A 12,685-nucleotide genomic window follows, 5' to 3' on the forward strand; every position below is an offset into this window, starting at 1 on the left:
CTCTCTTAGGTTCTTCTTTTCGGTTTCTCCTTGGGCTTAGTTCTTTGGCTTGCCCGCTTCCTGTATTTTTTGTTAATGGTCGGATGCCTGCAGGTGAACGGGAAGCTTTTGCTTACAGTTGTAAGATGCTGGCGCGATCAGAGCGATATCGTCTGTCTTCTCCTTAGCATTACTGCTGGAGGTGTAATGGATGTTAACACCGCCCTGCAAGAAGTGCTGAAGACCGCACTCATCCATGATGGCCTAGCTCGTGGTATTCGTGAAGCAGCCAAAGCCTTGGACAAGTAAGTGGTGGTCCCATTTTGTCTACGGTGAATAGCAAAACTGGATGAGGTATGTTGTGATGAGGTATGTTGAACACGTGCAGTGCTCGCTTTGTCCAGATGTTTAATTGAAAGCTTTTGCAAGGACTTGTTTTTCTGCCAAGGCGTTTTGTCTTTTGCTATCTCCGTTTCGGGGTCTTTAATTGTGATCTTAAAATATAGATGCTAAACTCAGTGACTCAAGAATAACGGCATCTAGTGTAGTTAGTTAGACAGTGTTCTGTCTTTTTGTGACCGTAGTGCCATTGAGTTTTCATGTGGATTGGTTTTGTGAAGAAAATGGCATGGTGCTTGCGGTATGTAGCTGTGGAAATCTGGGGCTCAAAAACCTTGTGTTTTAAGAAACGATAAACTTCTCAAAACTTTGTAAGAATTTTAATTGGGAGGGTTAATACGTATGTCAGACTTAACCTGGAAGAGTTGGTTTAGTTTTTATGAAGAAAAACTGAAATTCATAGCTTGCCTTTTTTGCTAGCTTCATTTTTTGTGTTGCAGCTGTAAATAATTGCTTTGGTACAGTATCAAAACAATATTAAACTTGTCATATATGTGCAAACCATGGTAATTAGTTACGGTTTCTTGGTAGGGTGAAGTACTATATGTGTATCTATACACCCCCCCCCCGTGTGTATGTGTCTATATATAGGCACATACTTTTAAGAATAGACAGTGCTTAAGTGTAATGCTACAGCGTTTGGGTGATGACTTAACAATTTGTCGGATACCCCTTCACTCTTATGAGTGAGAACAGCAGTCTGACAAACCTGTATGCAAAAAGCTCTACGACAAGGTACCAAATAATGGAAGAGAAATACAACTTAGGTGACTGACAACTAGTTCATAAGAGTTCTTCTGAGTTCAGCTACAACTTCACATGCTGTGTGTTAAGAGGATGATGTATGTACAAGGTGTACATACACTCGTGTGTGATGGTTCTTGCTTGGAAATGTTTCTGAAACGTTCTGGTGAAACTCATGATGAAGGCGGCCATAGAGAAAACTGACTTTGTTTGCAGTGGTCAAATTACATCAGGTTAAGCATAGAAGACCTATACAGCTCTCTCTGTTGTCAGGTATCCCTTTGGTATTCTTAACATTGTACCACAGTATACAAAGAGCCTAATTAGAATTGGGGCCCTGTCATAACAGCTTCTTTGAACGTAAGTAGAAAAGATTGTTCTGAAGAGCTTATAAGAACTTGACGTGGAAATTCAAGCTTTTAATAATTACAATTCTAATGTTAAGTTATTGTAATCTGAGGTAAACAAGAAAAAGCAACTTGTAACTTGGTTGTTTTCTAACAGTGACACCAGTTCTTTATGGGACCTGGTGTTTATCCAGCCATTACACCTTCTTCCAATGGCTGAGAATTTATTTAGTGGGATTTTTAGGAGCTTACGAAACCGGAATAGAATCTGATAATAAAGCTAGCAATGTATGAGTAGTCTGTTACGTATATGAAAAACATAAAAAGTAGTAGATCATATCAGAAGTATATTTAGTATTTCAAAAGCTTATGGTGTCTCAAAACTTGGGAAGTGGTTGTCTAGAAATACACGTGCTGAATTTTGGTCTTTGCAGTTTTGATTATTAAAGAAAGTTTAAGCAGCGTCTGAAGTTACATTTGTCAGTTTTCTTTTTTTTTTTTAGACGCCAAGCCCATCTGTGTGTTCTGGCTTCAAATTGTGATGAACCCACGTATGTAAAGTTAGTTGAAGCACTTTGTGCAGAACATCAGATCAACTTAATAAAGGTGAGTGTCAGAACTTCAGACAGAAGCTTGGAACAGTTATCCTGCTTGCAATATAAGCTGCTTGTTTCAGCATATTGAGAGCTGAACCTTTGAAACGCTATGCTGTAATTCTGTATATGGCTTATCTATGCAAAATTTCTCTTAGCAGTAGAGATGGTTTTAGTTCTGCGTGATTGTCACATAAGCAGTACAAAAAGTGGATGTAAACGGCAAAGGATGTGTATCGGGTATTTTACAAAGTTGAAATGAGTTTTTGTCCTGTATAATAATAAATAGAATTAATACTGCAAGTGGTCGTGGAGCGTGGGAGGAGTCTTAACGTGACTCTTCAAATTAAAATACTTCGGCGCTGTACAATGATGATACTTTGGCTCCCTCTACTGATACTTGTGAGGAAAGAGCCATCCGTTACCCAATACTTCTGAGGGTACAGCGGTTTTTTTGCTGAACCCAGTTATGTTAAAAATGACTACTTCTAATGTGATGCAATGTTTTACACAGGTTGATGACAACAAGAAACTGGGTGAATGGGTAGGTCTCTGCAAGATTGACAGAGAAGGAAAACCTCGCAAAGTAGTGGGCTGCAGTTGTGTGGTTGTCAAAGTAAGATGATGTTAATTCTAGCTTATTTCTTGACTTCTGAAAATAAGCAGTAAAGACAAGGATGCTTTTGATAAGGGACTATTAAATAGAGCTCTTAGATTATTTTTTTTAAAACAGTTGCTTTCCATTGTTGATAGTGAAAGTAAACTGCTTCCCTGTTCTATATTCCCTTTCCTGTTTATTTAAAATACTCCTATTTATATTAATTTTGTGAGTTAATGGTTCCATCCTTAAAGTATCTGTGCCCGCTTGCCAGTAAGCGTTAAAGGAAAGGCCTTTTAACTAGAAGAGATTAAGTTTTGCTGAAAGAAAAAATGCCAGTTAAATGTGTCTGCTCAACTTGAAAATGTTTTGCAGAGCATATCTTAAAATAAAGCTGGTAAAGTAAAGCCACAGTACGAGCCTTGAAGACTTTGTTGTCTTTGAGGTCCCAAGAGATGGCTACATCTTCACAATAAAGGCTAATGCCTTCCGCATGTGTTTTCCTACTTGTGTTACTGTCTCATACGCTTCACTTGGCTTTCTTTAAGCAGAAATGATGAATTTGTTTGAATCCATACCAATGGCTGTTACACTTGAATGAAATAGAATAGTCCTTTATTAGAGTAGTCATTTATTAGAGAAAGAAGGGAAAGCAGCTGGCAGATTGCTTGAGGTTACTAGTATGGAATTTTGAGAATATTTGGGAATGCCTTGAGAAAAAGTGTCAATCTCAGTTGCCCTTTTAAAAATAGGTTGTAAAATCTTGAAAGGGTCTGTATGTTACTAATGGGTTATCTTGTGTTACAGGACTATGGCAAGGAATCTCAGGCCAAAGATGTCATCGAAGAGTACTTCAAGTGCAAGAAATGAATGGAAAATAAATTTTGAACCTGACTAGTGTGTGTGTGATTAATGGGTGGGTATTTCTGGAATAGTTCTTTGAGTTGCAGTGGATAACATCAGAAGATGAAAGGACTTTGCAGGTCTTGGTGTAGTTTATTGGTATGTTAACTCAGCTTGCTAAAAAGATAACGGTAATCCCTGCCATTCCTGTTCTAGGGTGCTTCTGTTTCCTGTTCCTACCCCAGAGGTTACCAACTTATGGAACTTCGCACGGTTTCTCAGTTGCAAAAATGCTGACAGTTGATTACTACCTTTGCTTGACAGTGCTTAGGTCTGTGCTTCTGCAGGGATTCCGAGTAACTTGTTAAGGAAACTCCGAAGTACTGCTGCATCTGTGATGAAAATTTGGCTCCCTCTGCTGAAACAAATGAGGAGAACGGCCTTAACCGTTACCCAAATCTTCTGAGATGTTGCAGGGATTTTTTAAATGCTATCTTAATTTATTCAGGGAACTTACTTGACACAAGGTGTGTTTTCATGGGTGGTGCCCCCGCCCCCACTCAGTTCTGAAGCAAATTATGGGTACAATTAGCTGCTTGTAAGAAGTATTGTCCTGTACGTCTAGATCTGATTCTGTAGGAGATCTCAGTAGTTAAGGTAGCCAAGTAGTTGAGATCTCGCTGCTCAAACAAGGCAGTGTGGAATTCTGACTTGCCCGGTGTCTTGGTTTCCCTAGTAGTTGGATGATGTACAGAACTTGTGTTTTTTGTCAGTTTTTCTGCTTTTTGACAATAAGGTGAGATTGGAACTGGAATTCAAGATTGCTTTACTCTCTCCTGCAAGTTGTTTTATATGTCTTACATTTTATGTGGAGCAGCTCTAGGTGGAGTCATAAGGAATTGCTCCACTATGCTGATCAGGAGGACGTGAATGTGAGTATGTGGGGCTGGGTACCTGTAGACTGAGGAGACAGGAATGCGTATCTCTGTTTACTTCTCGGGCTCTTGAGTTTGACTTTTCATTGTAGTTTGTAACCCCTTTTTTGACATCCCTAGTCATTCAAGTGTAGAGGCAGATCCCTTCTCCAGATGCTGGGCTCAGGTGCACTTCGTTACAGCTCTCATTAAAGCTCTTGAAATGCCTTTTGGTTTTTGCCCTGTCACAGCTTTCTAGTAGCTAGATCTGGGTGACTTGGATTTTGAGAGGTTCCTGTAGTAGCCGTTTCAGGAGTACTGATCAGTTGCCTGTTGCAAGTCTGGCTAAAAACAGGAAATGTATCCTTGCGCTGAACTGATACATATGTTCAGTCTTGTCTGTGAATTTCTCAGTAAAGGAGTTTAACTAAAATGTTAAAAGCTACTATTTATGTCAAGCTAGTATTACAAATAGAGGGAAGTTCTTAACACAAATGTATGAATGTTACCATTTTCCATTTGGATGCTTTTGAATATAGTTAAATTACAGAAATTCATCCCTATAGATAAAAGCCTTATTTGCAGATCTTATTTCATTAAATTACTGGAGGTTCCTAAGCACTGAGAATAGAAATAATTTGTAAGGATAATCCTTTTTAAATGGAGTTGAAAGACACTAACTGTTGAAAAACTTTTGTCAGTTGAGTTTGGCTAATAACGTTGAGTATCTAACTCTTGCGTACAGCAGTGCACCAAAGCACGCTTCGTCTTTTGTCCTGTCTTAAGCTGCTGCTTCCAAGAGTTTTGTATAAAATACACTTATGCTATTTGTTCTTTGTATTTTTATGATGCTTGCAGCTACATTCTAGAGAAAGAATTGTCTGAAATGGTGGTAGTGTTGGCAGTCTTAATAGGATTTATGGTTTGCTTTTCTTTGGCTGGCTGTTTTATCAGGGAATTGGGATCCAGAACCGGAGCTCAGTACCTGGATTCAGTGAATGGCCTGTGTGTTGCTGAGGTTGAAAATTGTTTCTTAATTGAACATGGTTCTGTACCAGAACATTTTTTACCTGCTAGGAGTAGTAAAGTTATCTTAATTCCTTAAATCTCTGGACGCAGGGTAACAAATGCGCAATCCAATAGGTTCCTCCAGGGTAGTGTGTGAAGATTTTTAGAAAAGATGAATTCCATAGACTTTTCAAATTTGAGGGAGTCTTTGCTAAGCCTGTGCAAGCAAACTGAGCTTTTCCAGATGGTTGGCTTTTTGGCTAAAATGCAGCTTTTCATTTTGTTTTTTAACACTAAATGACCCAGGAGAATGGAGAAGAGCATGGTCCCTAGTTCAGATACACTTCACTGACTTACAAAAGGGAGTTTAGGCAAGTAAATCATGTATAGATATTTGCTTTCTGGATGTATATGATTACGTGAAGCTAACCTGCTTAAGGTTTTGGGGCTGTTTGATAAAATTCTGGTTGCTTTAGCATGGGCAGACAATAGGTACTAGATTTTTATTTTTTTTTAAACTGGATTTGCCCTTCTAAGTGAAACTTAACTTAACTTGAGGTCAACTCAACATGGAAAATTTCTGCTGGTACAACTTACTTTCTCATAAATCTACTAATGGTTTCTTGTGAGGTGAAGCACCAATACCAACACATACTAAAGTTTCAGAGGGGACTATTTCCTGATTTGCTATTGGAGGGAGAAAATAGGATATCAGTGGAAGAAGGAAGAAATGTTTGTGTCCAGGTGAATTGTAATTCTGAGATGATGATCTTCAACTATTGCTGAAAAGAATGAGTAAACATAAAGTTGATAACCTGTTGCTTTAATAAAATTCTGAAGAAGTTGGCTGTTAGTTCTTTACCTCCATAGAGTGTGTGGAAGGCTGTTCACTTTGTGTATTTTATATCTTGAGTTGTTCCCCTTTGCACTTCCCTCAATATTTATGGAGAAAGCCGATTGAAAGTAATACTGCATTGCGGTATCATCACTGGATTTCCTGTCCGACTATAACACTGTAGAGAAATAGGGTACACTGGGTAAAGAAAAAGATGTTCTGTGAGCATTCACAACCTACAAGAAGGTTACAGTAAGGTTACATTTGGTTAGGCTAGAGTGGTACAGCAGCACCGGTTTCAGATTTGCACTAAAGGTAGGTAAGGTGTCCGTTTTCATGGGTTTGGAGTTAGTAGACTGCTTTTTACTTACGACAGGAGCAGTGAAATTCCTTGTAACAAGCTGGGTTTTAGTTTTGGGGGATTTTTTTAAAGCCATATAGGGAAGATGCACACTGAGTCTATAGTTGTATAAGACTTAAGAATTGTTAACACATTGTGAATTTATATGTTTAGTCAAGTTATTTGTCTTAATTGTAATGTAAATAGGTCCTCAAGGAGTTTTACATATTTTAAACCTGTGAGCAATTCAAGAACAGTCCAGCACACTCCAACTATTCAACTTTACAGAATATCCTACTTCATTTAATACATTTTAACTGTTTATTTTCAGTGTGAGAAAAATAACATCACCTTCATTATCAAAATGGCTTCTGTGTTTCATTTATACCATGGGATATTGGAATCGCTACTTCAGCAGTAGCTGGGTTATACATTTCCCCTTAATCGCTATCAAGTATGATCAGTTAACTCCTAGGAAAAGGAGTTGAAGGTAAGGAGAGCTGTAGTCCACGAGCAAGTTTGTTAGGCAGCCTTTCTTTTGCAACAATGGAATGATGCCTCTCTAACTTCAGGGCTATGATTTTTTTTAGGTAAGTCACTTGAACATTTTACATGGCAATGAATATTAATACTAGGGAATGACAGCTATTTTTCCATGCCAAAGCTTTTTCATTGGAACAGAACCAACAGTTCCTAAATATTTTTGCCAGAAGGAATTGGGTTTGAGGTCTCAGTTTTCTGATCAAAATGCTTAGGTATCAAGTTAGGGTTTTTCCTATGTTTTGTTTCCTGGATGTGATCTTAGAACCTCTGCAGGGTCAGCATTGGAGAACACGGGTTTGTGTTTGATTTATTTTCAAAAACTTCCCAAGAACTAAATTCCATCCAAGCTTTCACCTTCATCTTTTGTAAAAGTTAATTTCTTTTAATTCAAATTGGCTGAGGAAGATAAGTGATTGCTAGTCCGTCATAACTGGCAGACTTCACATATGCTTCTCTGAGACCTCTGTTTTGTAGACTAAAGACATGGTTTCTTCACACTTTCTTGATAGATGGTATTTTTGTTTTGCTGTAGAAGCTGTACTGATACTGGTGTGTCCTTCAGGATTTCAGATAAGGTTTCAGAGGAGTAGACTTTGGATTACTTTTTAAATTACAGCCATCTGTAGTCATCACCCTAAAGGTACCTGTTACCTGTCCCCTGAAAGGATGTGGTTAGACGGTGTTAAACATGAGACCGGGAACTAAAGACTTGAGAGTTAGAGTTCCAGGACTGACCCCGAGTTTCTCCGTTGCTGATCATATTTAATGTCCCTTGCAGGTTTTCCGTGCTGTGAAACGGGGGTAATGCAGAATGGTTTTCTCAACGATGTATGTTTTGTGGCTTTTGGTTGGCAGAAGAAGCAGAATTTAATTTCTTTTGCTGGACTAAAATACCAGTTTTTAGTGGTTTTGCATGGATTGGTAGTCCTTTCCAGGCCTAAATTCTTATGTTTCCATGGGAAGTAAAAGCTAACGGTGCTTTGGAGAAATGCTGGTAAGTCATTGTGAAGGTGCGAAGTACAGACTTCTAGACAGTATCGGAAGAACGTGCTATGTGAGATTCAAAATAAATACCTTGAGAACAGTTCAGCACACTTTGTTTTGGAACCACCTGTGTGTTATCCTGGCCAGTACTGCTTTCGTCTTGTGCATTTTGCCTTGGATCATAAAAGCTTGAGCACCTGGACACCACCACCACTACCACGATGTATTTGCACAGCTCCTACAAGAAGGAAGTATGTGTGCTCGTAATGTATAGTGGCAGCCTGAGTGCTCACTTGAAGGTAATTTCTTATCAGGACAGCTCGTTCACATCAGGATCTCCCATTGTAATATGCTGATATGTCTTGCAGTAGCACAAAGTCGGGGGGATCAGGGCTTTGTCAGCAGCAAATTGCCATGCTGCACAAGCACTTCTGCGGGCTCCAGCTGTTCCTTTGGAGAGCATTGTTTATTCTGCCTGCTTTGCCAAGAGAAAAGTATATCTTCCAGACTTATTTAAGGCATAAAGTATTTTATGGAGGGTGAGCACTAATCCCGCATGAAGAAAAAATGTATTTAATATTAAAGCACACACTGTCCTTAACACTTTCTGTTACAAATAAGCATAAACCCCAGTATTTTCTGACTAATGTTCCTGATGTAGAATTGCCTCCACCTGTTTGGTTTTGTTCCTTGTTTGTACTACAGAACCTGATATCCCAGCGGTGAGCCAGTGCCCCTTTTGTGTCCATGTTACTAAAGCTGGTGCAAACATGGTCCCTAAAACATGCTCCCTTTCCTGGAGACCTCACGGAGGTCTCTCATCCAGTGTTGTAAAGGAACTCTGAACATACATCCATTTGTCAGCCTTGTCTTCTCCTTTGGAGATGATGTGTTTGGGATGTGAAGCCTCAGTAGGATTTTTAACTTTGTGTTAGGCCATTGAACCAGTTACTGGATGTTGGATGAGCACAGTTGTGGCTTCACTTATGTAGCCTGAAGGAAAACAGAAGAAATCGCAAGTTATTTTCTCAGTGGTTTTAGGCAGTTAAGTTAATTTTGGACAGTTAAGTAAATACACAGGATTTCTTTCAGCCATTGGTCAGCAAGCAAATGTTTATTTTGAGAGTCTTTTAAAAAATGGAGCAGGTGAAGTGGTTAGGATGCTTGTTGTATATAATGGTCCTACACACATTCAAGATTTCCTCATATGTTGGCATTATTTTTGAATGAAGGTCCACCTACAAAAAACCCTAAATCCATATTCGCTGCTTTATGTAGCTGACCTGTTGTAAATGATGATATATTCTTTTATGGAAGTAAAGCACTGTACAGATATCTGAACTTTCAGCCATTGGTAACTGTGTGCTTCCTCCATTCAATTTCAAAAGTGTCTGGGTCACGTAATACTATATGAATGAGTGAAAACTAATTTGAAAATCAGACTTACAGGAGCTTTTCTCCTCCTCTTCCAATCCAAAAGCAATTGGGGGGACTTTTTATAGTACTTAAGCAAAGGTATGTAAAATACTTTCACTGAGACCTGTGCGAGCGATATGGTATTACACAAAATGGGGATACTTTCTATGAGTAAAGTGACAACTACACTTTTCAAAAATCTACAAACATATCATTTTTTTGTACATGGTTGGCTTGTTTAAAAAAAACTACCAACTTTTAATGATCATGTGATATTTCATATTGCTGAAAGATTATTAGGCACAAAGCAGAGTTATATAAAAATACATACCCACAAGGGGAAAACTCTGTATGTACAAATTAACCTAGCTGTTGTTTTGCTTCTCTGATTGGAAGTTTGTTATCTCTAAGTGGTCCTCTAGCTCAGTAAATGTCAGGAATCTGTTAATCTTTGCTATCGCCTGACTGAGGTTAGTGTCTGTAAGATAAGAGTAAGTTTTACTGTTTGAAGCACAACGGTAGAGTTTGTATGTCAATACTCTACAAAAATACCAATGCGTAAGCACTCAAATTCTTTTCTAAAAGCAATGAAATAATAGGCATTTAGGTCAGTGCCTGGCATGCCAAGTTCCTGCCCTGTAAAATTTTACAATCAAGTTATGAAACTGAAAAAATATATTTTGTGCTGACATGCAGAAAAATGTTTATTAAAGCAAATTTCCTGTTTTCATACTCCAAAAAATTGTAATTCCAGTATGCTTCATTTTTTCCTTTTTTTTTTCCAAATGGTTCTAAGACATTTTCCACAGTGAAAGAGTTCAAATCCCTGTTAAAATAAGCTTTGTATTTTGAGGACAGAAAAAAGCCATGCCCCCTAAGTAACCTTTTATATTGATTGTATTGTTAGCAGCCAGTGTGTTGGATAACATAATACAGATGGTTAGGACAGGTTTAGGAAGGCAAATAGGGGAGAAAAAAACCTGAAATGTTTCTAGTTTTAAGAGTATGTGTTTAAGGGAATGGAGGTCATGTTTTGTAGAACCCCTCCACAAAAAAATGAAACACCCTCAGATATCCATATATATAGAAGTGTTTGTATGTCAATACAAGCTATGGTATATATTCTCTTTTTCATCCATTTATTTGAATGGACAATATTCAAGTAACACCCCTCGGCTTTGCTTTTTTCAGGGTAGCAAAATACAATGTTTGTCACAGCACATGTACAAGAAATGGCTTTATGTGCATGGAATTTAGCAAGCTACTGTATTTTTAAAAACATATAAATTCAATTCCTGTTTCTGCAGAGACTGACTTTCACCATTCTGTTCCTTCCATGGATATGTTTTATATCCAAATCAAAATCTCAGCTGGTTCCGACTCTTTCCTCGTGGCTATCTGACCATCTGTTTTAAACTCGGCATGACAGCTTTTAACATTTCCTCTTAAGACCAGCATGTCTTGATCCTTTTATGATCATTGTGAACAGCATCATCGGTCTGTCTGACCCTCAAGCCTATTTACATGTCCTCTTCAAATGAAAGTTAATTGGAATACATGTGCCTCTTCTACTTGCAATTGTGTGAAAACACCCCTAAAAACGCTGTTTGGACATGAGCTATAAGTGATTTTGCGTATATTTGGAAGAGAAGAAAAACTTTTAGCCAAAATGGCCTACAGCCAAGAAACAAGGACGGAATTGCAGTGCCCTTTGTACGGCTGTCTCCGTTATCTTATGATAAAATCCATCATGTTGTTATTGACTGGGCTAGTATGGTTGTGAATATAGATAATGTTAGCTAGTCCTTCCCATAAGATCCTAATTACATTGTTTTATTGCTTATTTTCCATGACCTGTAATTATTCCTAGTAGAGGGTCCATCTCAAATATTTTGATATTTATTTTTTTTAACTTTACTTAAAGCAACATAGCTGTTTCTGAGATGTTTGTTGTGTGTATGTTGTTTGATAGGGGATTGTTTACTTTTTTTAACCCCAGCTGATTTCTTAAAATCTTTTCATTGGGAAGTTCAAGTGTTTCCATTCACAGACTTGAGATGTAATAGGAAAGTGGGGGGAGAGGAGGAGCACTTCCAGATGATGGGTGAAGGAGGAGGATTGGATGTGTAGGAAAGAAAAAGCGATGGGTAGTTAGGCAGACTGGTCAACATAATTAATAGTAGGTGGGGGCAGAGCAGGAATAGCAAGAGGCTGAGTCAATGAGACACAGGAGAATCTGGTATTGAGCCTCAAGAAGCCCCTGTCTCACCACTGGTTTCTTGCCAATAATCATCCATGAAAGGAGTGGCAAAGTGTGTTTCTCATTGTCCTCTAGCACTGGTCCATAGGGAGGGTGATTGTCAAGGGACAGCAGAATTCAGTGGAGGGGTGAAAATGCATACACACATACACATGCGTGTGCCATCTTAGGGGCAGATTACAAAGCTCCAGGTAATATAAGGAAAAAGGCTGCATGTGCAACCCTGTTCAAGTCTCTTGGCAGATATATATAATTTAAATAGTCATATGCTGTTGTTTCTACAGTTGTCTTACATAATTTGAAGACAAAGCAGACCAGCAGACCCTAAAAATGAGCTAGAGCTCTACTGTGAACAAGGCTGCTGTGGATTTAAAAAAACAAAAACAAAAACAGACTATGGTTTTGTGGTTAAAAATGGTGTAGATTCTACCTCTGCCACCGAGTTCCTATGCGGAGGTCACCAAGTCACTTAGAAATGTTCACAAAGGGTGACTGATGGTGACTTTTCATTTTCTGGGTGCACCAACTCGCCTGTGCCTTGCTCTGTAGGAATGCCAAACGTTCACCGCTATTGAAATCTTGGGTTAAGCACAGAAAGCTACCAAGCGTGCTTTTTTTCCTGAAAAATAGAAGTTTACAAGAGTCTCAGGTTGGCTAGTCTACACGGGTGGGTGCCTCTAGCTTGCGTATTAAGATTTCCCAAAGCGTAGAATGGGGGAATAATCCCCCTTCGGGAGGAGGGTGAAGACCAATCCCTTCCCGCTCGTCGAGCACTTCAGCGGGGACGCATGTTGGGGTTGGGCCGGTGTGCCGGCTGCGGGCCGCACGCAGTGCATCCATCCCCCGCGGACCCTGACAGCGAGCGGTGGCCGGGCCCCGGCG

The 12,685-nt window shown here is 39.0% G+C and overlaps 1 protein-coding gene across 1 annotated transcript; it reads left to right on the plus strand.

The window, feature by feature from the left end:
- The first annotated feature begins 166 nt into the window (after nt 1-166).
- On the plus strand, nt 167-3,554 carry RPS12 (ribosomal protein S12). The gene is made up of 4 exons (XM_009319059.1): nt 167-284; nt 1,973-2,075; nt 2,577-2,678; nt 3,468-3,554. Exons 1-4 carry the CDS (start codon nt 187-189, stop codon nt 3,528-3,530), a joined length of 366 nt encoding a protein of 121 aa, XP_009317334.1. The 5' UTR covers nt 167-186; the 3' UTR covers nt 3,531-3,554.
- The last annotated feature ends 9,131 nt before the right edge of the window (nt 3,555-12,685 follow it).

The sequence above is a fragment of the Pygoscelis adeliae genome, unplaced genomic scaffold, assembly GCF_000699105.1.
Source record: "Pygoscelis adeliae isolate BGI_AS28 unplaced genomic scaffold, ASM69910v1 Scaffold172, whole genome shotgun sequence".
Classification (NCBI taxonomy): Eukaryota; Metazoa; Chordata; class Aves; order Sphenisciformes; family Spheniscidae; genus Pygoscelis; species Pygoscelis adeliae.